Below are 27,358 nucleotides of genomic sequence, written 5' to 3'. Positions count from 1 at the left end.
CCCGTATCCAGTTTAACCAAAATGGTATCTGCTATGGTATAGTGGCCAGGATTGGCTCTGCGACTATGTATTTATCTAAATATGTGGACCGGATGCTTCAACCACTATTGAATAGAATGCCTTCGTATGTAAAAAGACACTGGAGATATTATCAAGTTTTTTGAGGATTTTGCTTGGCAGGATTCCTTTACATTAGCCTCCATAGAAATTGAAAGCCTGTACACCCGCATCCCACATGATGCGGGTGTGCAGGCTATACGTTCTCTCTTGTCCTCCACCTGAATGTGTTAATTTCATATGTGATGCCATCCTTTTAGTGTTAAACAACAACTACGGTATTTTAAATATGAAGATCAGTGGCATAAGCAGCTATCAGGCTGCACTATGGGTTCACCCATATCCTGCACATATGCAAATTTGTTTTTAGCTATTATGGAAAGACAATACATCTATACAGTAAGCAACCCCTTTGTTATGAATATCAAATCATACCACAGATATGTGGATGATGTGCTAATTATATGGGACGGAACGGAGAGAGAATTTAACAAGTTTGTGGAATACCTGAATGGGACCAATGAAGTCAACATGCTATTTACAAGTGTGTATGTTAACAAGGAATTGGAAATCCTGGACATTAAAATGGTAGCTACTAATGATGGCCTTGAAATTCAAGGGTTTAGAAAAGCTATTTCGAAAAATAGCACTACGAGAGCTCACATCCCAGGCATGTACGAGATGGAATACCATTCAGTCAGTTTCTAAGATTAAAGAGAAATAATACCAGTGAAGAGACATATCAAATCCAAGCTACAGATTTGAAAGAACGACTGAATACAAGAGGCTATCCGAAAGGGTTTATAAAGACAGCTTATAATAAAGTAGAACAGATGCAGAGAATCGAAATCTTGCAGGGTTCTAAGAGGAAGAGGCTGAAAAAAGACAAAAAATTTATTTTTTCATTTAAGAATACACAAATGAATGATTTTATCAATAAAGTAATAAGGAAACACTGGTACATGCTGGAGCAGGATCTGGAGTTGAAAGAAAACCGGTTATTACACCCCGAAGAAACAAAACCATTCAAGATTTTATTAATAACAAGAAGAATTTTCAAAAAAATTCTAAAAGGAAAGAAATGTGGCTTACTAGAGATTTTCAGAAAGGGAAGAGAAAATGCGGACACTAACTATTGCCGCTATAATGTGAATAGCGCTTGGTGCAATTTAGGAGGATACTCGCATGATATAAAAGATTTGATCACTTGCAAATCAACATATGTGGTTTACTAAATTATTTGCCCTTGCTCTAGATACTATATAGGGAAAACTAAGCGGTCTCTATCAGTTAGATTCAGAGAACATATATATTTTATCAGAACGGGAGTTGGCGCTACCAGACTGATCGAACAAATAAGAGAGGTTCATGGAGGCAATGCAGAGGTCATGAAATTTGGAGGCTTAGAAATAGTTAATACACCACCTGGTGGCGATCGGCATGGTCTCCTTCTCGCTCAGGAGGCGTGCTAGATCCTCCGGACGGACGAGCAGGGTGCTGCAGATCTGAATGATAGACTAGATCTATTACCGCTTTTGTAATTAGTTCTTGCTCTGAGTATTTTTCTGTCCTCATATTATGTTAAATCTTAAAGCTACTACATACTAAATATTTTTTTAATTCACATTTATGGGACATGTCTTTTGTTTCATGTTCCCATGGTAACAAGTTTTTCCTCACCTATTTGAACACCTGGGTGCAGTGCCGTGTTTGAGGCCGGAAGAAGCACACACCTATTGTGCGAAAACGGCTGTTTGCCTCTGACCACCCGGCATCAATGGAGTCTCCCTGCTGGAACGGAATGTATAAACTTACACTACAGGAACAGTGAGTCCATAAGCTTTTACCTGTCTATTAGATAGTTACATAGTTCGTACGGTCGAAAAAAGACATATGTCCATCAAGTTCAAACAGGGAATTAAGGGGAAGGGGTGTGGCGCGATATTGGGGAAGGGATGGGATTTTATATTTCTTTATAAGCATTAATGTTATTTTGTTCCAGGAATGTATCTAATCCTGTTTTAAAGCTGTTAATTGTTCCTGCTGTGACCAGTTCCTGAGGTAGACCGTTCCATAAATTCACAGTCCTCACGGTAAAGAAGGCGTGTCGCCCCTTGAGACTAAACTTTTTCTTCTCCAGACGGAGGGAGTGCCCCCTCGTCCTTTGGGGGGGGGTTTAATCTGGAACAGTTTTTCTCCATATTTTTTGTATGGGCCATTAATATACTTATATACGTTTATCATATCCCCCCTTAAACGTCTCTTCTCAAGACTAAACAATTGTAACTCCTTTAATCGCTCCTCATGGCTAAGATGATCCATGCCCCATATTAGTTTAGTCGCGCGTCTCTGCACCCTTTCCAACTCCGCAGTGTCCCTTTTATGGACAGGTGCCCAAAACTGAACAGCATATTCCAGGTGAGGCCGTACCTATAGAATTATTATATCATGATCACTATTTCCTAGGCGTCCTACTTGCACATTAGTTACACTGTCAGGTCTGTTGGTTAATAAGTCTAGTAGGGCACCCCCTCTGGTCGGTCCCTGCACCATTTGGGACAGAAAATTGTCTTTAGCTATAGTCAGAAAGCTGTTTCCTTTAAGAGATTCACAGGTTTCAGTCTCCCAGTTTATACCAGGATAGTTAAAGTCTCCCATTATTATCACATTCTGATTTGCTTCCTTGTTTATTTGATCTTCTGGCTCTTCCATTATATTAGGGGTTTGCTATGAGCAACCAATCAGAATTTTTTATTTCCATATATTTCTACCTATAACAACTCCACATTATCGTTTCCCTCCCGTATATCATCCCGCAGTGCGGCAATGACAAACTCCTCCCAATGACCGCCCAGTCACAGCTATCGCCCAACGAAGTATCTGTTATACCCACTGTCATAATTCTCCTCAGACCTCAAATACTTCAGTTTGTCAGTTTTATTGGACAGACTTCTGGCATTAGTCAACATGCAATTCAATGGTATATGTTTTTTTCCTATGAAGCCTATACCTATTAACTATTCTAACCCCTCCCTCTGCTCCACCCCCAGGTAATAAGTCCCCCCTCTCTATCTACACTATCTTACCCCTCTACGTTGTAGGTTCCCTCCCCCAGTCCCTAGTTTAAACACTCCTCCACCCTTCTAGCCATCTTCTTCCCAAGCACAGGTGCAGCCTGTCCCTACGGTAGAGCCTGTATCAGACAGACGTTGGCCCAGTTCTCCATGAATCCAAACCCCTCCTTCCTATCCCAGATTCTGAGCCACTTGTTTACCTCCCTAATCTCCTGTTGCCTCTCTGGTGTGGCTCGTGGTACAGATAATATTTCAGAAAATATTACCTTGGAGGTCCTTGCCTTAAGCTTGCGGCCTAAGTCCCTGAAATAATTTTTAAGGTCACTCCACCTACCCCTCTGTCATTGGTGCCAATATGTACCATGACTGCTGGGTCCTCTCCAGCCCCACCCAGCAACCTGTCAACGCGATCCACGATGTGCCAAACTCGAGCGCCACAAAGACAACACACTGTTCGGCGATCCCAGTCTTTGTGACAGATCGCCCTGTCTATCCCCCTAATAATTGAGTCTCCCAGTACCAGTCTGGCCTGCCCTGCACTCCTCCCTCCCTCCTTACTAGAGCAGACACCCCCCTGGTGGTCAGAGGCAGAGTCCTGCTGCAGTAACTGCTAGCTCTGAAATGGCACCCTCCTCATCTGCCAACCGGGCCAACTTGTTGGTGCGTGTCAGTTCAGGACTAGCCTCCCTGACACTTTTCCCTCTACCCCCCTTTGTAACTGTAACCCAGCTAACGGCCTGACTGTCCTGCATCTCCGTCTTACTATCCTCGCCCACCTATACCCCAGAGAGTACTTGCTCAATGAGCAGGAGACTCCTCTCCAAGTTGTCAATATATCTCAGTGTTGCAAGTTGCTCCTCATGATCAAGGATCTGGGCTTCCAAATGAACAACTTGCACACATCTCCCACAATATGCACCCTCAAACTGCTGTTCAAGGATTGCATACATTGTGCAAACTTTATACCAGACTGCGTTTTCCAACATGGAGGCCATCTAGTTATGGGGATTTCACAGATAAACAGCCAAAAACAGACAGTAACCATATGAATAACATTCTAAGTAGACCTTGTGAGTTAAAGTGTAAGGAAAGTAACATTCACAGCATTCTCAAATGCCTGCTTTAAAACAGTTTTACAACTCTCTCAACTACCCCTCTTCCAAAGCAACACAGAGCATGCTCAGAACTGAGTCCCAGACCAAGGTTTAACCCCTTAAGGACGGAGGGCGCAACCATATGCCCCCCGTTTCAGAGTCCTTAAGGACTGAGGACATACAGGTACGCCCTGCATTTCTCCGGTCCCTGCAGCTCGCCGGGCGGGGAACGGGATGCCTGCTGAGATCATTCAGCAGGCATGCAGGCATATTGCCCAGGAGGGTCCTGAGGTCTCCCCATATCGGTGATCGCCACAAATGGCTGATCAATTCAGATAGTCTCTGATGACCCAATAGCACTGAAAATACGTATGAGCGCAGCTGTAAGACATCCCTGATCATCCACAAGATTAGGAGCGAGGTGACAGGGGTGCACTGCCAAAGGCTGTCTGGGGATGCAAGGAGTTATAGTTTTGCAACATCCGGAGGGCCACAGTTTGGAGACCACTATAAAGTGGTGCCCAAACTGTAGCCCTTCAGATGTTGCAAAACTACAACTTCCAGCATGCTTGGGCAGTCTGAGCATGTTGGGAGTTGTAGTTTTGCAACATCTGGAGGGCTACAGTTTGGACACCACTACACAGTGGACTCAAAGCTGTTCGCCTCCAGTTGTTGCATAACTACAACTCCCAACATGCCTTTCTGTAGAGAAAAGAAAGGACCGACGGACGGCGCCTCGTTTATTTACCCTCAATAGATCGGGTGGTGGGGGGGCAACCCCACGGGGCTTATAGATGGCCGCTCACCTTGAGATCTATGCAAAAAAGCATATCACCCACGATATAATCAGGGTACTGTAGTGCGAGTCGCTGCTATGCCGATGGGTTGCAGGAGGAAACAAGTCGTCCTGGGAGTCAATATTAGAAGTAGAGCAGGAAAAAACCCTCAGGTATGGCGCTGCAGACTCTTGTAGAGAGATGAGGTGGATGCCAAAGGTAATAGGAAAGTCCTCAGCAGGACATTTTATTAAAAATACAATAAAATGGACAAGATTACGCGTTTCGGGAGGCTCCCTCCTTTTCTCAGATCTGGATAAGGACAGTACAACAATAGCAGGTTTATATAGCCCAATAATGGGCGCCAAAAACACATGGGAGGAGTAACAATCCAAACTTGAAAATCAAAGTACAGGAACAGAAACAGCACTTACATATAATATACAGTATGAATATACATTAGGAAGCAATACAATTACAAATTGTGGTAATATAAGGTCAGGTTATGTGTTGGACCATGGCTGGCAACTGCTGGAGAACCGCAGGGGGGCGAAAGCTGTCAGCCGCAGCATGTGAACAGTGTAAACAAGGCACTTCCTGTGTGAGAAGCACGTCAATAGCAGTGAAGCCAGGCTGGTTGCCCTGGACGCGTTGCTATGCTAGGAGGTCACATGGTCAGCCCTCTACCAATCAGCTCTGAATGTGGTTTCTCCTTATTTGTGAAGGCTTTGAGGATCGTACTGGCAGAGGACACTGACAGGCTCCTATTCAGTGTAAGCTGTGCGATTATCTATATGCAAATAGTGCTGTCAGGGGATACTGGCAGCCTGGTCAGTGTGGGCTGTGTGAGCACTGTGTATATAAGGATCGCGCTGTCAGGAGACACTGACAGTCTCTTAGACACTTCAGGCTATGTGAATCCTGTGAGGATCATACTGTTAGGGGATAAGGAGGCATGAGAGGGAGACAAGATATGAATAGAGAACTATATAGGGATATTAATCTGTTTATCAGTGCAGAGAAGTAGTAAGCACTGCCTGTGATCACTATACAGGCAGTGCTTACTTCTCTGCACTGATAAACAGATAAATATCCCTGTATAGTTCTCTATTCATATCTTGTCTCCCTCTCATGCCTCCTTATCCCCTAACAGTGCGATCCTCACAGGATTCACATAGCCTGAAGTGTCTAAGAGACTGTCAGTATCTCCTGACAGTGCGATCCTTATATACACAGTGCTCACACAGCCCACACTGACCAGGCTGCCAGTATCCCCTGACAGCACTATTCGCATATAGATAATAATAGTACAGCTTACACTGAATAGGAGCCTGTCCGTGTCCTCTGCCAGTACGATCCTCACAGCCTTCACAAGTACGGAGAAATCACATTCAGAGCTGATTGGTAGAGGGCTGACCATGTGACCTCCTAGCATAGCAACGCGTCCAGGGCAACCAGCCCGGCTTCAGTGCTTCTCACACAGGAAGTGCCTTGTTTACACTGTTCACATGCTGCGGCTGAAAGATTCCGGCCCACTGCGGTTCTCCAGCAGTTGCCAGCCATGGTCCACCACATAACCTGACCTTATATTACCCCAATTTGTAATTGTTTTGCTTCCTAATGTATATTCATACTGTATATTATATGTAAGTGCAGTTTCTGTACTTTGATTTTCAAGTTTGGATTGTTACTCCTCCCATGTGTTTTTGGCGCCCATTATTGGGCTATATAAACCTGCTATTGTTGTACTGTCCTTATCCAGATCTGAGGAAGGGAGGGATCCTCCCGAAACGCGTAATCTTGTCCATTTTATTGTATTTTTAATAAAATGTCCTGCTGAGGACTTTCCTATTACTTTTGGCATCCGCCTCATCTCAGTACAAGAGTCTGCAGCGCCATACCTGAGGGTTTTTTCCTGCTCTACTTCTAATAACATGCCTTTCGGCTGTCTGGGCATGCCGGGAGCTGTAGTTTTGCAACAACTGGAGGCACACTGGTTGGGAAACGGTTGGGAAACATTCTGCTTCCGAACTCAAGTGTTTCCCAACCTGTGCGCCTCCAGCTGTAGCAAAACTATAACTTCCAGCATGCACTGACAGACCATGCATGCTGGGAGTTGTAGTTTTGCAACAGCTGGAGGCCCACAGGTTGGGAAACGAGTTAAGCAACAAATTCTGTGTTTTGCAACCAGTGTGCCTCCATCTGTTGCTTAACTGCAACACCCAGCATGCGCGGAAAGCCAAAGGGCATGCTGGGAGTTGTAGTTTTGAAACAGTTGGAAGTTTGCACCCCTTATTAAATTCTGTGAGGGGTGTAGTTTCCAAATGGGGTCACATGTGGGGGGTGTCCACTGTTCTGGCACCATGGGGGCTTTGTAAACTCACATGGCCCCAGACTTCCATTCCAAACAAATTCTCTCTCCAAAAGCCCAATGGCGTTCTTTCGCTTCTGAACATTGTAGTTCGCCCGCAGGGCCCTTTGGGGTATTTCTATACTCAGAAATGGGGTTAAATATTTGGGGGGGGGGGGCATTTTTTCCCATTACCCCTTGTGAAAATAAAAAAATTGGGGTAACACCAGCATTTTTGTGAAAAATGTTTTTCATTTTTAAGTCCAACTTTACCGGAAATGTGTCAAACACCTGTGGTGTGTAAAGGCTCATTGTACACCTTGTTATGTTCCTTGAGGGGTGTAGTTTCCAATATAGTAAGCCATGTGTGGCTTTTTTTTGTGCTGTTCTGGCACCATAGGGGCTTCCTAAATGCGACATGCCCCCCAAAAAGCATTTCAGCAAAATTTTCTGAAGTGTTAACACTTTCTGAATGTAGTTTTGAATACTTTAAGGGGTGCAGTTTTTATAATGGGGTCATTTATGAGGTAGTTCTAATATGAAGGCCCATCAAATCCACTTCAAAAATGAACTGGTCCCTGAAAAATTCAGATTTTCGAAATTCTGTGAAAAATTGGAAAATTGCTGCTGAACTTTGAAGCCTCTGATTTCTTCCAAAAGTAAAAACATGTGAACTTTATGATGCCAACATAAAGTAGATATATTGTATATGTGAATCAATATAAAAATTTATTTGGGATGTCCATTTTTCTTATAAGCAGAGAGTTTTAAAGTAAAAAAAAAAAAAAAAAAGCTAAATTTTTACATTTTTCATCAACTTTTGGAATTTTTTACCAAGAAATGATGCAAGTATCGACGCAAATTTACCAATAAAAGTAGACTAGGTCATGAAAAAAACAATCAGAATAAACGGTAAAAGCATAAAGAGTTATTAATGCATAAAGTGACAGTGGTCAGAATTGCAAAAAAGGGCTCAGTCCTTAAGGGGTTAAACACCTATGACCAATCTACCCCTCCTCCCATAGAGGCATGGGGGGGGGGGAAGGTTGTTTAAAATTCTCAGTGATCCCTCTAGTCACTCCAACTTCAGTCACTCCGCACAGCAGTTATCTGTGCACTTAACTTTCAACTGACCCTCTTCCGAAGCAACACCAGAGCACACCACAATACTCAGACGGTGCATCTAATATGATATAGGATATAATATGCTATAATGATATAATTAATAATATGATATAATTAATGATAAATATTGATATAATGAATAGGATATAATTAATTATATTAAAATTATATCATTTAATATAAAATATTTAATAATCTATATATATATATCTCAATGTGTGTGTGTGTATATATGTGTGTATGTGTGTGTGTGTATGTGTGTGTGTGTGCGCATGCGTGTGTGTATGTTCCACAATCACGTCCAAACGGCTAAAGATATTAACATGAAACTTGGCACACGTTACTTATGTCAACAACAAACATAGGATAGGTAATTTAACACTTACTCACCCCCATTTGCAAGGGTCAGGATTTTTTGCTTAACCCCTTAAGGACTCAGCCCATTTTGGCCTTAAGGACTCAGACAATTACATTTTTACGTTTTCATTTTTTCCTCCTCGCCTTCTAAAAATCATAACTCTTTTATATTTTCATCCACAGACTAGTATGAGGGCTTGTTTTTTGCGCGACCAGTTGTCCTTTGTAATGACATTACTCATTATATCATAAAATGTATGGCGCAACCAAAAAACACTATTTTTGTGGGGAAATTAAAACGAAAAACGCAATTTTGCTAATTTTGGAAGGTTTCGTTTTCACGCTGTACAATTTATGGTAAAAAATGACGTGTGTTCTTTATTCTGAGGGTCAATACGATTAAAATGATACCCATTATTACATACTTTTATATTATTGTTGCGCTTAAAAAAAATCACAAACTTTTTAACCAAATTAGTACGTTTATAATCCCTTTATTTTGATGACCTATAACTTTTATTTTTCCGTATAAGCGGCGGTATGGGGGCTCATTTTTTGCGCCATGATCTGTACTTTTTTTTGATACCACATTTGCAAATAAAAAACTTAATACATTTTTTATAATTTTTTTTAAATAAAATGTATTAAAAAAGTAGGAATTTTGGACTTTAATTTTTTTTTCGTTCACGCCGTTAACCGTACGGGATCAATAACATTTTATTTTAATAGTTCGGACATTTACGCACACTGCGATACCAAATATGTCTATAAAATTTTTTTTTTACGCTTTTTGGGGGTAAAATAGGAAAAAACGGACGTTTTACTTTTTTATTGGGGGAGGGGATTTTTCACTTTTTTTTACTTTTACTTTTACATTTTTTTTTTTTTTACACTTGAATAGTCCCCATAGGGGACTATTCATAGCAATACCATGATTGCTAATACCGATCTGTTCTATGTATAGGACATAGAACAGATCAGTATTATCGGTCATCTCCTGCTCTGGTCTGCTCGATCACAGACCAGAGCAGGAGACCCGGGAGGGGACCTCCGTGCAGCGTTATGAATGATCGGATCCCCGCAGCAGCGCTGCGGGCGATCCGATCATTCATTCAAATCGCGCACTGCCGCAGATGCCGGGATCTGTATTGATCCCGGCACCTGAGGGGTTAATGGCGGACGCCCGCGAGATCGCGGGCGTCGGCCATTGCCGGCGGGTCCCTGGCTGCGATCAGCAGCCGGGATCAGCCGCGCATGACACGGGCATCGCTCCGATGCCCGCGGTTATGCTTAGGACGTAAATGTACGTCCTGGTGCGTTAAGTACCACCGCACCAGGACGTACATTTACGTCCTGCGTCCTTAAGGGGTTAAAGTCCCATACAAGTCTGATCAGTGTCACTTTAAGCATTAATAACTCTGGGATGCTTTTACTTTTCATTCTGATTCCGAGACAGTTTTTTTGTGACATATTCTACTTTATGTTAGTGGTAAATTTTTGTCGATACTTGCATCATTTCTTGGTGAAAAATTCCAAAATGTGATGAAAAAATAGAAAATTTAGCATTTTTCTAACTTTGAAGCTCTCTGCTTGTAAGGAAAACAGACATTCCAAATAAATGATATATTGATTCACAAATACAACATGTATACTTTTTGTTTGCATCATAAAGTTGACATGTTTTAACTTTTGGAAGACATCAGAGGGCTTCAAAGTTCAGCAGCAATTTTCCAATTTTTCAGGGACCAGATCAGTTTTGAAGTGGATTTGAAGGGCCTTCATATTAGAAATACCCCATGAATTGCCCAATTATAAAAACTGTACCCCTAAAAGTATTCAAAATGACATTCAGAAAGTTTGTTAACCCTTTAGGTGTTTCACAGGAACAGCAGCAAAGTGAAGGAGAAAATTCAATTTTTTTTTACATTCGCATGTTCTTGTAGACCCAGTTTTTGAATTTTTACAAGGGGTAATAGGAGAAAAAGCTCCCCAAAATTTGTAAACCAATTTTTCTTGAGTAAAGAAATACCTCATACGTGTATGTCAAGTGTTCGGAGGGTGCAGTAGAGGGCACAGAAGGGAAGGAGCAACAATGGGATTTTGGAGAGTGAATTTTTCTGAAATGGTTTTTGAGGGGCATGTCACATTAAGGAAGCCCCTATGGTGCCAGAACAGTAAAGAAAAAACCACATGGCATACTATTTAGGAAACTACACCCCTCAAGGCATGTAACAAGGGTTCCAATGAGCCTTAACACCCCACAGGTGTTTGACGACTTTTTGTTAAAGTTGGATGTGTAAATGAAAAAAAAATTTTCACTAAAGTGCAGTTTCCCCCCCAAAATTTAAAATTTTTACAAGGGGTAATGGAAGAAAATGCCCCCCAAAATTTGTAACCCCATCTCTTCTGAGTATGGAAATACCCCATGTTAGGGCGTAAAATGCTCTGCGGGCGAACTACAATGCTCAGAAGAGGAGTCACATTTGGCTTTATAAAAGCAAATTTTTCTGAAATGGTTTTTGGAGGGGCATGTCGCATTTAGGAAGCCCCTATGGTGCCAGAACAGCACAAAATACCCACATGGCATACTACTCCTCAAGGCACATAAGGGGTACAGTGAGCCTTAACACCCCACAGGCGATTGATGAACTTTCATTAAATTGGGACGTAAAAATGAAAATTTTTATTTTAACACTGAAATGCTGGTGTTACCCAAAACTTCATTTTCACAAGGAGTAATAGGAGGATATGCCCACATATTCCCACACACGGCATACTATTTTGGAAACTACACCCCCCTCACAGAACTTAAGGGGTGCAGTGAGCATTTATACCCCACTGGCATGTGACAGATCTTTGGAACAGTGGGCTGTGCAAATGAAAAATTACATTTCTCATTTTTAGGGACGACTGTTCAAAAAATCTGTCAGACACCTGTGGGGTGTAAATGCTCACTGTACCCCTTATTACATTCCGTGAGGGGTGTAGTTTCCAAAATGGGGTCACATGTGGAGGGGGTCCACTGTTCTGGCATCATGGGGGCTTTGTAAACACACATAGCCTTCAATTCCAGCCTAATTCTCTCTCAAAAAGCCCAATGGCACTCCTCTTCTGAGCATTGTAGTTCGCCCGCAGAGCACTTTACTTCCATATATGGGGTATTTATATCTTCAGAAGAAATGGGGTTACAAATTTTGGGGGGCTTTTTTCCTATTACCCCTTGTGAAAATGAAAAATTTGGGGTAACTCCAGCATTTCAGGGAAAAAAAACTCCAAATTTTTAATTTTCATGTCCAACTTTAACCCCTTAAGGACCAAGGGCATACAGGTACGCCTTTGCTCCCTGGTACTTAAGGACCCATGGGAATTTCAGTCCCCGCTGCCTGCCGGGCGGGGACCGGACCGGGGTGACTGCTGATATCCATCAGCAGGCATTCCGCGCAAATGCCCAGGGGGGTCATCGCCGCAAATCGCAAGTGAATTCACACTTGCTATTCCGTGTCATACGGGTCTATAGTGACCCGGAAAATAAAGGGGATCGCGGATGTCCTAGATACCCACGATCCCCTTGAAGCAATAGGAGTGAGGTGGCAGGGGTGCCACCCCTCCTATCTCTGCTATTGGTGGTCTAGACGCGACCACCAATAGCAGATCGGGGGCGGGGGGCTTTACTTTTGGTTTCCCCGTTCTGCCCACCCACAATAGGCGGGGCAGGACGGGGAAATCGGCAGGGACCATCGGCGAAGATCCACTTACCGATCAATGGCGGCAGCAGGCGACGATCGGCGGAAGAAGAGGACGGTGACGCAGCTCCCTGGATCCGACGGAAGCCGGTGAGTTACTTAGCAACATCTGGAGGGCTACAGTCTGAGACCACTATAGTGGTCTCTAAACTGTAACCCTACAGATGTTGCAAAACTACAACTCCCAGCATGCCCAGAGAGCTGTTTAGGCATGCTGGGAGTTGCAGTTTTGCAACAGCTGGAGGTCTACTGTTTGAGACCACTGCACAGTGATCTCTATACAGTGCACCTCCAGATCCTGCAAAACTACAACTGATAGCATGCCCACACAGCAGTTTGCTGTCTGGGCATGCTGGGAGTTGTAGTTTTGCAACATCTGGAGGTCCACAGTTTGGAGACCACTGTGCAGTGGTCTCTAAACTATAGCTCTCCAGATGTTGCAAAACTGCAACTCCCAGCATGCCTAAAAAGCAAACAGCTGTCTCTGCATGCTGGGAGTTGTAGTTGTGTACCTCCAGCTGTTGCATAACTACATCTCCCAGCATGCCTTTCGGTGATCAGTACATGCTGGGAGTTGAAGTTTTGCAACAGCTGGAGGCTCACTGGTTGGAAAATACTGAGTTAGGTGACAACCTAACTGAAGGTTTTCCAACCAGTGTGCCTCCAGCTGTTGCAAAACTACAACTCCCAGCATGCACGGTCTGTCAGTACATGCTGGGGGTTGTAGTTTTGAAACTGGAGGTTTGCCCCCCCCCCATATGAACGTACAGGGTACATTCACACTGGCGGGTTTACAGTAAGTTTACTACTTCAAATATGAGCTGCTGCAAATTTTTCGCTGCAGCGCAAACTCCTAGCGGTAAATTCACTGTAAACCTCTGCCAGTGTGAACGTACCCTAAAAACACTACCCTACACTAACACATAATAAAGGGTAAAACACTACATACACACCCCCTTACACTGTCCCCCCAATAAAAATAAAAAACGTATTGTACGGCAGTGTTTCCAAAACAGAGCCTCCAGCTGTTGCAAAACAACTCACAGCATTTCCGGACAGCCACCGACTGTCCAGGCATGCTGGGAGTTTAGCAATAGCTGGAGGCACCCTGTTTGGGAATCACTGGCATAGAATACCCCTATGTCCACCCCTGTGCAATCCCTAATTTAGTCCTCAAATGCGCATGGCGCTCTCTCACTTCAGAGCCCTGTCGTATTTCAAGGAAACAGTTTAGTGCCACATATCGGGTATCTCCGTACTCAGGAGAAATTGCACTACTAATTTTGGGGTTTTTTTTTTCCTTTTACCCTTTATGAAAAAGAAAAGTTGGGGTCTACACCAGCCTGTTAGTGTAAAAAAAAAAAAAAAATTTTTTTACACTAACATGCTGGTGTTGTCCTTTACTTTTTATTTTCACGAGAGGTAAAAGGAAAAAAAGACTCCAAAATTTGTAACGCAATTTCTCCCGAGTATGGAAATACCCCATATGTGGGCGTAAAATGCTCTGCGGACGCACAACAAGGCACAGGAGTGAGAGCGCACCATGTACATTTGAGGCCTAAATTGGTGATTCGCACAGGGGTGGCTGATTTTACAGTGGTTCTGACATAAACCAAAAAAATTATATACCCCCATGTGACCCCATTTTGGAAAAGACACCCCTCACGGAACGTAAAAAGGGGTATAGTGAGCCTAAACACCCCACAGGTGTTTGACAAATTTTCATTAAAGTTGGATGGGAAAATGAAAAAAAAACATTTTTTTTTCACTGAAATGCTGGTGTCACCCTAAATTTTTCATTTTCACAAGGGAAAATAGGAAAAAAGCCCCCCAAAATTTGTAAACCCATTTCTTCTGAGTAAGAACGTACCCCATATGTGGATGTAAAGTGCTCTATGGGTGCACTACAATGCTCAGAAGAGAAGGAGCGCCATTGGGATTTTGAAGAGAAAATTTTTACGGAATTGAAGGCCACTTGTGTTTACAAAGCCCCCATGGTACCAGAACAATGGACGCCCCCCCACATGTGACCCCATTTGGGAAACTACACCCCTCATGTAATGTAATAAGGGGTACAGTGAGCATTTACGCCCCACAGGTGTCTGACAGATTTTTGGAACAGTGATCCGTTAAAATGAAAAATTTTATTTTCCATTTGCACAGCTCACTGTTCCAAAGATCTGTCAAACGCCAGTGGGGTGTAAATGCTCACCGCACCCCTCATTAAATTCTGTGAGGGGTGTAGTTTCCAAAATAGGGTCACATGTGGGGGGTCCGCTGTTCTGGCACCACGGGGGGCTTTGTAAATACACATGGCCCCTGACTACCATTCCAAACGAATTCTCTTTCCAAAAGCTCAATGTTGCTCCTCCTCTTCTGAGCATTGTAATTCGCCCATAGTGCACTTCGTCAACTTATGGGGTACCTCCATACTCAGAAGAGATGGGGTTACAAATTTTGGGGGGTATTTTCTGCTATTAACCCTTGCAAAAATGTGAAACATTTTAGTGAAAAAAAAAATATTTTTTTTACATATGCAAAAGTCATGAAACCCCTGTGGGGTATAAAAGCTCACTTTAATCCTTGTTACGTTCCTCAAGGGGTCTAGTTTCCAAAATGGTATGCCATGTGTTTTTTTTTTTTTTTTTTTGCTGTTCTGGCACCATAGGGACTTCCTAAATGAGACATGCCCCCCGAGCAAAATTTGCTCTCAAAAAGCCAAATATCACTCCTTTTTGAGCATTGTAGTTCGCCCGTAGTGCACTTCAGGCCAACTTATGGGGTACATCCATACTCAGAAGAGATGGGGTTACAAATTTTGGGGGTATTTTCTGCTATTAACCCTTGTAAAAATTTGAAATTTGGGGGGGGAAACACATTTCAAGGGGTCTAGTTTCCAAAATGGTATGCCATGTGTTTTATTTTTTTTGCTGTTCTGGCACCATAGGATCTTCCTAAATGCAACATGCCCCCCAAAAAACGTACTCTCCAAAATCCCCTTGTCACTCCTTCGCTTCTGAGCCCTCTACTGCGCCCGCCGAACAATTTACATAGACATACTTGAGAGAAATTGGGCTACAAATATAAGTATACATTTCTCCTTTTACCCCTTGTAAAAATTCAAAAATTGGATTTAAAAGAACATGCGAGTGTAAAAAATTAAGATTGTGAATTTTCTCCTTCACTTTGCTGCTATTCCTGTGAAACACCTAAAGGGTTAAAACACTCACTAAATGTCATTTTGAATACTTTGGGGGTGCAATTTTTATAATGGGGTCATTTGTGGGGTATTTCTAATATGAAGACCCTTCAAATCCACTTCAAACCTGAACTGGTCCCTGAAAAATAGTGAGTTTGAAAATTTTGTGAAAAATTGGAAAATTGCTGCTGAACTTTGAAGCCCTCTGAGGTCTTCCAAAAGTAAAAACACGTTAATTTTATGATTCAAACATAAAGCAGAAATATTGGAAATGTGAATTGATGAAGTGAAAAAATGATTTGGAATATCCATTTTCCTTACAAGCAGAGAGCTTCAAAGTTAGAAAAATGCAACATTTTCAAATTTTTCATCAAATTTGGGGATTTTTCACCAAGAAAGTATGAAAGTTACTACAACATTTTACCACTATGTTAAAGTAGAATATGTCACGAAAAAACAAACAATCTCGGAATCAGAATGATAACTAAAAGCATTCCAGAGTTATTAATGTTTAAAGTGACAGTGGTCAGATGTGCAAAAAACGCTCTAGTCCCAAGGTGTAAAAAATGGCCTGGACCAGGTTAAGGGGTTAACGAAAATGTGTCAAAGACCTGAAGGGTGTTAAGGCTTACTATACCCCTTGTTACGTTCCGTGAGGGGTGTAGTTTCCAAAACGGGGGTCACATGTGGGTGTGTATTTTTTTTTTTCCCCTCATGTCAGAACCGCTGTAACGATCAGTCACCCCTGTGCAAATCACCAATTTAGGCCTCAAATGTACATGGCACTCTCTCACTTCTGAGCCATTTCGTTCGTCCACAGAGCATTTTACGTACACATATGGGATATTTCTGAAATTGTGTAACAAATTTTGGGGGTAATTTTCTCCTTTTACCTCTTGAGAAAATGAAAAGTATGGGGCAACACCAGCATGTTAGTGTAAAAATTTTTTTTTTTTTTACACTTACATGCTGGCGTAGCCCCCAACTTTACCTTTTCATTAGGGGTAAAAGGAGAAAATTCTCCCCAAAATTTGTAGTGCAATTTCTCCCGAGTACGGAAAACTGTTGTCTTGAAATACGACAGGGCTCTGAAGTGAGAGAGCGCCATGCAAGACTCCCAGCCTGCCAAGACAGTCTATGGCTGTCCGGCAATACTGGGAGTTGTGGTATTGCAACCGCTGGAGACTCCCTTTAAGAAAAAAATGCAGTATGAGACGTTTTTCTTTTTCATTTTGGGGGGGGGGGGGGTGTACGGACGTGTAAGGGGGTGTATATGTAGTGTTTTACTTTTTATTATTTGTTAGTGTAGTGTTTTTAGGGCACATTCACATAGGCGGGGGTTCACCGCAAGTTTTCCGCTGGGAGTTTGAGCTGCAGCGGAAAATTTGCTGCAGCTCAAATTGTAGAAGGAAACCCACTGTAAACCCGCCCGTGTGAATGTACCCTGTACATTCACATGGGGGGGCGCCCCAAACCTTTTGCTATGGCAAAATTACAACTCCCAGAATGCACTGGGAGTTGTAGTTTTACAACAGCTGCAGGCACACTGGTGGGGGACCACTGAGTTAGAAAACAGACTCTAGCTCATTGATTCCAACCAATGTGCCTCCAGCTGTTGCAAAACTACAACTCCCAGCATGTGCGGTCTGTCAGTGCATTCTGGGAGTTGTAGTTTTGCAACAGCTGGAGGCACACGGGTTGGAAACACTGAGTTAAGAAAGACTCTAGCTCAGTGTTTCCCAACCAGTGTGCCTACAGTTGTTGCAAAACTACAATTCCCATCTTGCCCAGACAGTCAGGGATGCTGGGCGTGTAGTTCTGCAATATCTGGCCCTTCAGGGATATACGATATACAATATCTGGGGCAGGGATATACGGTGGCGGACAGTTTTGAAATTTCCCTAACTGATTCGGCGACCATATAAGCCACATGTAGTGCGAATGCACCCTAGCAGCAGACTCCACCCTAGCTCTTACAGGTATTACCTAGTCAACCATTCATTTTTACTTTGCAATTTCAACATTTTACTGCTAACAGCTGCTGATTTGCAACCACCGAGCTGAAAAAAAGCAGAAAAGCATGTTTCAAGGCAAGTTACCTGTGCCTCTTCCTCTTCAGTAAAGTCATTTTTTATATTAAATGTCTTCCGAATTTCTTCTGGCGTTTTGCCTTTAATCATGTTTGCCACAGTCTTGCAGGTTACATCAAGAAGCCCTTTAATATCCAAATAGTTGGCAGCCTAGATAAATAATTGAATATTGTGTCAGTGCATATTATGGAAAACAACCCTATCCAATTTTTAACACCTTAACATTTCGCACAGACAACGTGCTTTACTTCCACCTTTCCGCTCAATTCAACCTATTATAGGCAATGTCATCCATAAACATTAATATTAAAGCTGCGGCATTATTAACCCATTAAGGGCTAAGCCCATTTTCACCTTATGGACTCAGCCAATTTTCTTTTTTGCACTTTTGTTTTATCTTTGCTCTCAATTTTGCACCGACAGACCCAAGGGCTTGTGTTTTGCGTCACCAATTTTACTTTGTAATGACATAACTTATATAACAATCAGCTTCAAAAAAAAATAAAAAAATAAAAAATAAAAAAACACATTTTGTTAAATTTTTTTAAACTTTTTGTGCTGTCGTCTGTAGTTTTTAATCGGTGCCATTTTAGTTTTTATGGGACTTTTTGATTGCTTTTTAACTTTATGGTATATGAAGTGACCAAAAATGCACAATTTTGAACTTTGGCTTTTTTTAAACACACACCATCAACCGTGCTGTTTAGCAAACCTTATCTTTTTGTAATAGGAAACAAACAAAGCAGCGGACTGCACTCACCATTCAGCAGTGTATCTTTATTTCATGCGTGGTACATCACAGGTACGAGCAGGTACGGGAGAAGTAGGATCCAGGACAGACTGTTTCATGACTTTCGTCACTTCCTCTAGCCGGAGTATAACTTTCGCTGGCAAAGCTACGTCATTTAAGGGCAGTGCGTGGCGGAACTCCATGGTAACAAGATAAACAACTGCGGTCATGTGATCGGGAGGGAAGAAGGTACGTGACATTTATAAAAAAAAAAAATTATATATATATATATATATATATATATATATATATATATATACATATACTTATTACAAATAGAAAACAGTAAACTATTTAAAAAAACGGAGCAATCTCATAACGTTCATTGAAGCCCAGAGGACCAGTAGCATCTAATTTTATGATCCACTGGGTTTCTCTCCGTAGCAATAGAGCGTGACGATCACCACCATCAGAAGATTGTACAATCTGCTCCAAACCAGCAAACTGGAGTTTGCTGCAATCTTAAGTGTGGGTCTGTTTCATGTGGGCAACCAATCTGGAAACTCCTGTGCCAACATGTATAGAACGCAAATGTTCTCAAACGAATAGAGTGTTGTCAGATGGTCTTGCCACAAAACAGACCACACGGGCATATCATGGCGTAGACAAATGAGGTATGACAAGTAATGAAGTCGTTAATACAGTGGGAATAGCTGCCTAATTTGATACCAAGTTGTAGCTACAACAGGAACAATTTTTACAAGGAAACTGGGAGCCGGAGATTTCTATTATTCGCAACCTTGTTTGCTTACTATATATGTTCCTATTTTTCCATTTCTGTAAAAATCTTGAAAAACTGAAAATAAACCGTTTAAAAAAAATAATTTGTTGATTGGCTGTAGACTGGGCTTGATCTGTTTTTTATTTAATTTTTTTCTCCACCCCCCTCCCCACACCTATAGTGCAATTTGTTCTGAAGGTCAACAGGGGTGGTGGCAACATCCTTCAGATCAGGATCAGCCTGAAGGATGTGCCAATTCTGCAGAATGGCATTAGACACCACTTGATTAAGAGATTAGTTTTTTCCCTACTGAGCACTAATTTAGGTGTTTTCTTGTACTTTTTTTTAATACAGCTGTTCTGGGGATCTTTTTAACCCTTTCCAGATTGTCATTCAGAGGACTGAGGGGATACTGTCTTTCAACAAACACTTTTTCAGTTTGTCGGCCTGAGACAGAAAGTTAGTAAAATCGCTGTTAATCCTACTTAAGCGTAAAAATTGGGAGTAGGATGCTCTGTTTCACGTGTAAAGGGTGAGAACTTTTGTAGTGCAGCAAGGAATTGAGAACTATTTCCTTGTAGTAGCCCAACGTGACCAAGTTGTCATCCACCACTCGCAACTTAACGTCTAAAGTCCAACTTTATGTACCCAAATACACTGGTAAACAACATGTTCTCACGGTTCCTGGCATTCAGGTAGGCAACAAAGCGGTTAAACGGGTTCCGAACCCTCCCACACAAACAAAATATAGTCAACAAAATGGATAAAAGGTTTGAAGTGTTGTATGAAAGGGTTATTCTCTGAAAAGACGTAACAACGTTCAAAAGACGGCGAGGAAAAGACTGGCATATGTACAGGAGACCGGCATGCCCATGGCAGTGCCGGTCACCTGCCTAGACCAAATCTTCGCTGTCCTTGAACTTATTATGCGTTAGTGTGAGTAAGAGGGAATCACAAAGGATATAATTTCCTCCGATTTGTCAGTTTCCGAAAGGACTTCATGGATACCCTGTACAACTGCATCATGTGGGATGCGGGTGTACAGGCTCTCAAGGTTGATGGAAGCCAACCTATAGGAAGAAAGCCACTGGAAATCTTCTAAATGGTTAAACACTAATGCCTAATGGTTACCTCAAACTAAAGCATAATGAGTTCAAGGATGGCAAAGATTAGTATAGGCAGGTGACTGGCATGCCATGGGCATGCCGGTCTCCTTGTACATATGCCAGTTTTTTCCTCGCCGTCTTATCAACGTCAAGGCTTTTCAGAGAATAACCATTTCATATATTTGAAACTTTTTATCTGTTTTGTTCACAACATTTTGGTTGTGTGGGAGGGTTTGAAACCAGATTAAAAACTTTGTCAGCTACCGGAATACTAGAGATGGGCGAACTTACAGTAAATTCGATTCATCACGAACTTCTCGGCTCGGCAGTTGATGACTTATCCTGCGTAAATTAGTTCAGCCTTCAGGTGCTTCGGTGGGCTGGAAAAGGTGGATACATTCCTAGGAAAGTCTCCTAGGACTGTATCCACCTTTTCCAGCCCATCGGAGCACCTGAAAGATGATGACTTTTCCTGCATAAATTAGTTCAACTGCAGAGCCGAGAAGTTCGTGACGAATCAAATTTACTGTAAGTTCGCTCATCTCTACTGAATACCAGTAACCGTGAGAACATGTTATTTACCAGTGTATTTGGGAACGTGGAGTTGGACTTTAGACGCTAAGTTGCGAGTGATGGATGACAACTTAGTCACGTTGGGCTACCTCAAGGAAATTGCTCGCAATTCCTTGCTGCACTTCAAAAGTTCCCACCCTTTACACGTGAGACAGAGCATCCCCTACTCCCAATTTTTTATTCTACATAGGATTAACAGCGATTGTACTAACTTTCTGGCTCAGGCCGACAAAATTTTTTGAAATAGGTTTGTTTAAAGACAGCATCCCCTCAATCTTCTGAATGACAGTCTGGAAAGGCTTAAAAAGATCCCCAGAACAGCTCTATTAAAAAAAGAAAAACCATACAAGAAAACACTAAAGTTTTTTTTCCCCCTACAGAACACTAATTTAAAATGAAGTGATCTCTAAAGCCATTCGGCAGAATTGGTACATCCTTCAGGCCGATCCTGACCGGCTTCATTACTTGTCGTACCTCATTTGTCCTTTACGCCTTGATATGCCTATGTGGTCTGTTTTATGTCGGTAAGACCATCCGCCAACTCTATATTCTTTTGAGAACATTTGCGTTCTATACGTGTTGGCACAGAAGTCCCCAGATTGGTTGCCCACATGAAACAGACCCACACTGGAGATTGTAGCAAACTACAGTTTGCTGGTTTGGAGCAGATTGCACAACCATCTGATGGTGGTGATCGTCACACTCTATTGCTACAGAGAGAAGCCCAGCAGATCATAAAATTAGATGCTACTGGTCCCCTGAGCTTCAATGACAGTTATGAGATTGCTCCATTTTTGTAAATATAGTGTTTACCGTTTTCTATTTGTAATAAGTATCAAATTTCTTTTTTTATAGATGTCACGCCCTTTCTTCCCTCCCCATCACGTGACCACAGTTGTTTACCTTGTTGCCATGGAGCTCCGCCATGCCCTGCCCTTAAATGATGTAGCTGCGCCAGCAGCAGTTGTACTCCGGCTAGAGGAAGTGACAAAACAGTCTGTCCCGAATCATACCCCTGCCCGTACCCATGATGTACCACGCATGAAATAAAGATACTGCTGAACAGTGAGTGCAGTCCGCTGTTTTGTTTGTATCCTCGTACTTGTTTGACCAGCCCTGAGGCGTTCACCCGGTATGCAGTTACACAGTATCCCCACAGCACCATCCATATTGCTTGGACTCCTAGTCCAGTAGTGCCAGCCTTGCTTCTCTACACTGTCTTTTGCATTAGACATATTTTTATAGTGCTGACATTTACGGACGTGGCGGTATCAAATGATTATTTTTTTATTACATTATTTTATCTAAAAATAGGGGGTGATTCAAACTTAGGGGATGGGGCTTATTCACTTTTTTACACTATCTTTTCAGGCCTTTTATTTTTTTTAAACATTGCAGGTTCCCAATAGGACAAGTTTAACCCGTTAAGGACCAGGGAAATTTGTTTTTACACTCATTTTTTCCTTCTCCAATTTAAAAAATCAGCACTCAATTTTGCACCTATAAACCCAAAAGAGGGTTTGTTTTTTGCATCACCAATTGTACTTTGTACTGACATCATTTAATAAAATCTACAGCAAACAAAAAAAATAATATTTGTGGGGTGAAAAAAAAAATCATGCCATTTTGTAACTTCTGGGGGCTTCCATTTCTACACAGTTTTTGTTAAAAATAACACCTTTATTCTGTATGTCCACACGAATACCCAATTTATGTTTTATTTTATTTTAAAACTTTAAAACATACAAATTTTGGTGTATGTACTGTAGTTATACTTTTTTTATAATTATTTTTTTTAACTTGTCATCTTATGACCCCCTATTTTTTAAACTTTTAGTGTCCCGCACACAGGGCTATAGGAGGGCTCATTTTTTGTGCCACGATCTGAAGTTTTTATCGGTACTATTTTCATTTTGATGGGACTTTAGTTTTTTTATGGTATATGAAGTGATCAAAAATGCAGTTTTGGACAGTGGTGTTTTTTTTTACATGTACACCATCAACTTTGCAGTTTAACTAACTATATTTTAATAGTTCGGACGTTTATGAACGCAGCGGTATGACTATTTTTGATTTTATTTAAAAAAAAAAATATTGGAAAAGGGGGCAATTCAAACTTTTATACTTTTATTAGGGAACAGGTTAATGAGTCCCTAAAGGGAGCTATACCAGGCAATCTGAAGAATGCATACACTGTTCAATGCTATGCCATAGCATAGCATTGATCAGTGTTATCGGTGCTCTGCTGCTCCAGCCTGCATGGCTGGCTGGGATCAGCAGAGGACCGATCGTACCGCGAGGAGGCAGGTAAGGGCCCTCCTGCTGTCCACCCAGCTGATTGAACTACAGGCAACGTTAACCCCTCAATCAACTTTGATCGTGGCGTCCTTAGGGTTCAGATAGGGTATCTGCCCCATTGGCGGTGCCCGTGGGTCCTAGCTTCTCCCGCCGGGTTGTAAGCGTTCTTAACTTGTGAGAATGGTTTAAAGCCTGGTAAACAGGCCCAAGGTGTACAGGTACACCCTTAGTCCTGGACAGGTTAGGCATACTTCATTTTATTTTCTTCAGTATTTCAGGACTATGACGGCTAATTTTTTTGCTTTGTGATCTGTAGTTTTAATTGGTTTAGAGGGGACTTTTTGATCACTTTTTGTTCCATTTCTCCTGAGAAGCCTAGGAAAAGCCTCAATTTTTCCCATGTATAGCTAAACTTTTTCCTCCTCACCTTCTAAAAATCATAATTCTTTCAATTTTATACCTATAGACCTATGAGGTCTTTTTTTGCACCACCAATTTTACTTTGTAATGAAAAAAGCCATTTTGTTCTATGCTGTGCACTTTTTTGTAAAAACAACCCCTCTATTCATGTAGGTCTATACGATTACAAAAATACACAAATTCTACCCAAAAATCTACGGCGAAACAGAAAAAAAAATCATTGTGCAACAAAATTGAAGAAAAAAATGCCATTTTGTAAATTTGGGGGCTTCCGTTTCTAAGCAGGATTTTTATTTGAAAAAAAATTACATCTTGAGGTCCATACGATTAAAATGATACCCTACTTATAAAGGTTTGATTTTGTCGTACTTCTGGAAAAAATCATAACTACATGAAGGAAAATGTATACGTTTCAAATTGTCATCTTTATTTTTCTGCGTACGGGGCAGTATGAGGGCTCATTGACCCAGAGGTTTAATATTTTTATAATTCAGACTTTTCCGCACACGGTGATACCACATGTTTATTTTTATTTACACTTTTTTTTAATGGGAAAAAGGGGGTGATCCAAACTTCTATTAGGGAAGGGGTAAAATGATCTTTATTCACTTTTTTTGCAGTGTTATAGCTCTAATGGCTATAATACTGCACTAACTGATCTTTTATATCGAGCTTTGTTATCGCATAGGATAACATTGATCGATGATTCTGCCGCTTGACTGCTCATACCTGGATCTCAGGCACTGAGCAGTCATTCGGCAATCTGCGACGCAAGAGGCAGGTGAGGACCCTCCTTGTGTCTGCCAGCTGTTCCTAACAGCCCACCGAACTAACTGGCATTACTTTACTTTCACTTTAGACGCGGTAATCAACTTTGAATGCTGCGTCTAAAGGGTCCAGCCTTTGTTAGAGGCCGGGCCTGACCCGCTATGACGCGGAGTCAAGCCGTTGCCCCGCGTTATAGAAAGGGAGCGGACTCAGGGAGAACAGGTACGCCCGGCGTCCTTAAGGGGTTAAAAACTGTTGGAGATTTATTAAACTGTGTGAGAAAAAGTGGAGTGATTTTACAACAGCAACAAATTACAGCTCCGCTAACAAGCTGTGGTAAAGTGAAAGCTGAGCTGTGATTAATTGCTGTACAAAAAACATTTTCTCAGATTGATAACTTCCCGTTCTATAACACGGGGCCACAAACGCTGCGTCTTCAGTGAATCATTGCTGGTTAGCTCAGGGAGCTGTTCGGGATGTCCGCAGCGAAATCACGGCATCCCGAACAGCTGTGAGACAGCAAGAGGGTCCCTTACCTTGCATCCTGGTGTCCGATCGCCAAATGACTGCTCAGTGGCTGAGATCCAGGCATGAGCAGTCAAGCAGCAGAATCATTGACCAATGGTTTCCTATGAGAAACCATTGATCAATGTAAAAAAGATCAGCGTGTGTAGTGTTATAGCCCCATATGGAAGCTATAATATTGCAAAAAAAAAAGTGAATAAAAATCATTCAACCCCTTCTCTGACAAAAGTTTGAATCGCCCACCTTTTCCCATTTAAAAAACAAAAACTGTGTAAATAAAAACAAACATATGTGGTATCGCCGTGTGCGGAAATGTCCGAATTATAAAAAATATATCGTTAATTAAACCGCAGGGTCAGTTGCGTACGCGCAAAAAAATTCCAAAGTCCAAAATAGTGTATTTTTGGTCACTTTTTATATAAATATTATATATATAATATATATATATATATATATATATATATATATATATATATATATATATATTATATATATAATCAATAAGTCTTATTAATACAAAAATGGTACCGCTAAAAACTTCAGATCACGGCGCAAAAAATGAGTCCTCATACACACCCCCCCCCCCCCCTTTACGTGGAAAAATAAAGTTATAGGGGTCAGAATATGACAATTTTAAACATACATTTTCCTGCATGTAGTTATGATTTCTTTCCAGAAGTACGACAAAATCAAACTTACCCTACTCAAGTATCATTTTATTCGTATGGACCTACAGAATAAAGTGAAGGTGTCATTTTTACCAAAAAATGTACTGTGTAGAAACAGAAGCCCCCAAAATTACAAAATGCCTTTTTTTTCAATTTTGTCTCACAATGATTTTTTTTTCCATTTGGCCGTAGATTTTTGGGAAAAATGACTGACGTCATTACAAAAGTAGAATTGGTGGCGCAAAAAATAAGCCATCATATGGATTTTTAGGTGCATAATTCAAAGAGTTATGATTTTTTAACCCCTTAAGAGCGCAGGGTTTTTCAGTTTTTGCATTTTTATTTTTTCCTCATCACCTTCTAAAAATCATAACTCTTTCAATTTTGCACATAAAATTCCATATGATGGCCAATTTCTACGCAGTGCATTTATCGGTAAAAAAAGACTTAATCTTTATTCTGTAGGTCCATATGGTTAAAATGATACCCTACTTATATATGTTGGATATTGTCGTACTTTTGAAAAAAATCATAACTACATGCAGGAAAATTTATACGTTAAAAATGGTCATCTTCTGACCCCTATAACTTTATTTTTCCGCGTACGGGCGGGTATGAGGGCTCATTTTTTGTGCCGTCATCTGAAGTTTTTATAGGTACCATGTGTTAATTGATTGGATTTTTTGATCGCTTTTTATAAAAATTTTTCACTATATAAAAAGTGACCAAAAATATGCTATTGTCACTGAATCGGACACACAAGTATCCTTTAGCTAATTATTAAACAAAAATTTACTAATCCATAGAGCCAAAATTTCTCTTATTAATTCCTTTAAAATCCCAATAACCATCAATAGATATGTATATAGAAAAATTATTAATACAAAAACATAAATAAGTAGTTCTCCTATGATGAACACCTGTACATCCCAACGAGTTTCCCCGTGTATCTTATGTTATACAGCGGTTCATCAGGGGATAACAATTACAGTATCATGCTATACAAAAAATGCACACAAAAGGAAGGGGAGAAGAGATGCTTAAATAAGTAGTGTATGGATTACAGACAGTGGCACAGACTGAAAAATACACCACAATACAAATATACTAAAATACAAACTTACAAAGGTACAGTGTATGCCTATAACAGTACAAACTAGATATGGCAAGCATATGCACAGTACATTACATTAAGCCTGCAGGAAGCACATATAAACACACAGATGGTTTAAGCTGCTTGTCTGTGGTTTCAGTTGCATATCCTCCAAACAATGGACAGTTGTATATCCTCCGGGTGGTTTGAATATTGGAGAAACATAAAGGAACAAACGATGTATGCCCCGATATAAGAACTCCAAAAATATGGCAGAAAAATACCCTGTGCAGGATTAATACACCACTAGTAGCTCCTCTAAACAAGGCAGTTGGTGCCAACCTACATATATCCAGCCACCCTGATTAGTAAGCAGGGTCAAAACGTAACACATAAAAATGGAACCTCGATATTCTGAATTCTATATTCCGTTGTTAATACCACCTAAAAATAGTAAGTCTTTGGCACACAAATATTGCTGTAGCCCATCCTCATTGTTTAATGCCAGATTAATTTGAGTAGTGACAGCAC

The 27,358-nt window shown here is 41.2% G+C and overlaps 1 protein-coding gene across 1 annotated transcript in view; it reads right to left on the bottom strand.

The window, feature by feature from the left end:
• Positions 1–27,358, bottom strand: part of SKP1 (S-phase kinase associated protein 1) — a 175,435-nt gene that overhangs the window by 8,111 nt on the left and 139,966 nt on the right. Inside the window, exon 5 of the mRNA XM_056516609.1 lies at positions 17,875–18,015. Within this exon, the coding sequence (XP_056372584.1) occupies positions 17,875–18,015 (141 nt within the window). The remainder of the gene's footprint in view (positions 1–17,874; positions 18,016–27,358) is intronic.

The sequence above is a fragment of the Hyla sarda genome, chromosome 4, assembly GCF_029499605.1.
Source record: "Hyla sarda isolate aHylSar1 chromosome 4, aHylSar1.hap1, whole genome shotgun sequence".
Taxonomy (NCBI): domain Eukaryota; kingdom Metazoa; phylum Chordata; class Amphibia; order Anura; family Hylidae; genus Hyla; species Hyla sarda.
This window is presented reverse-complemented; position numbering and strand designations above follow the sequence as displayed.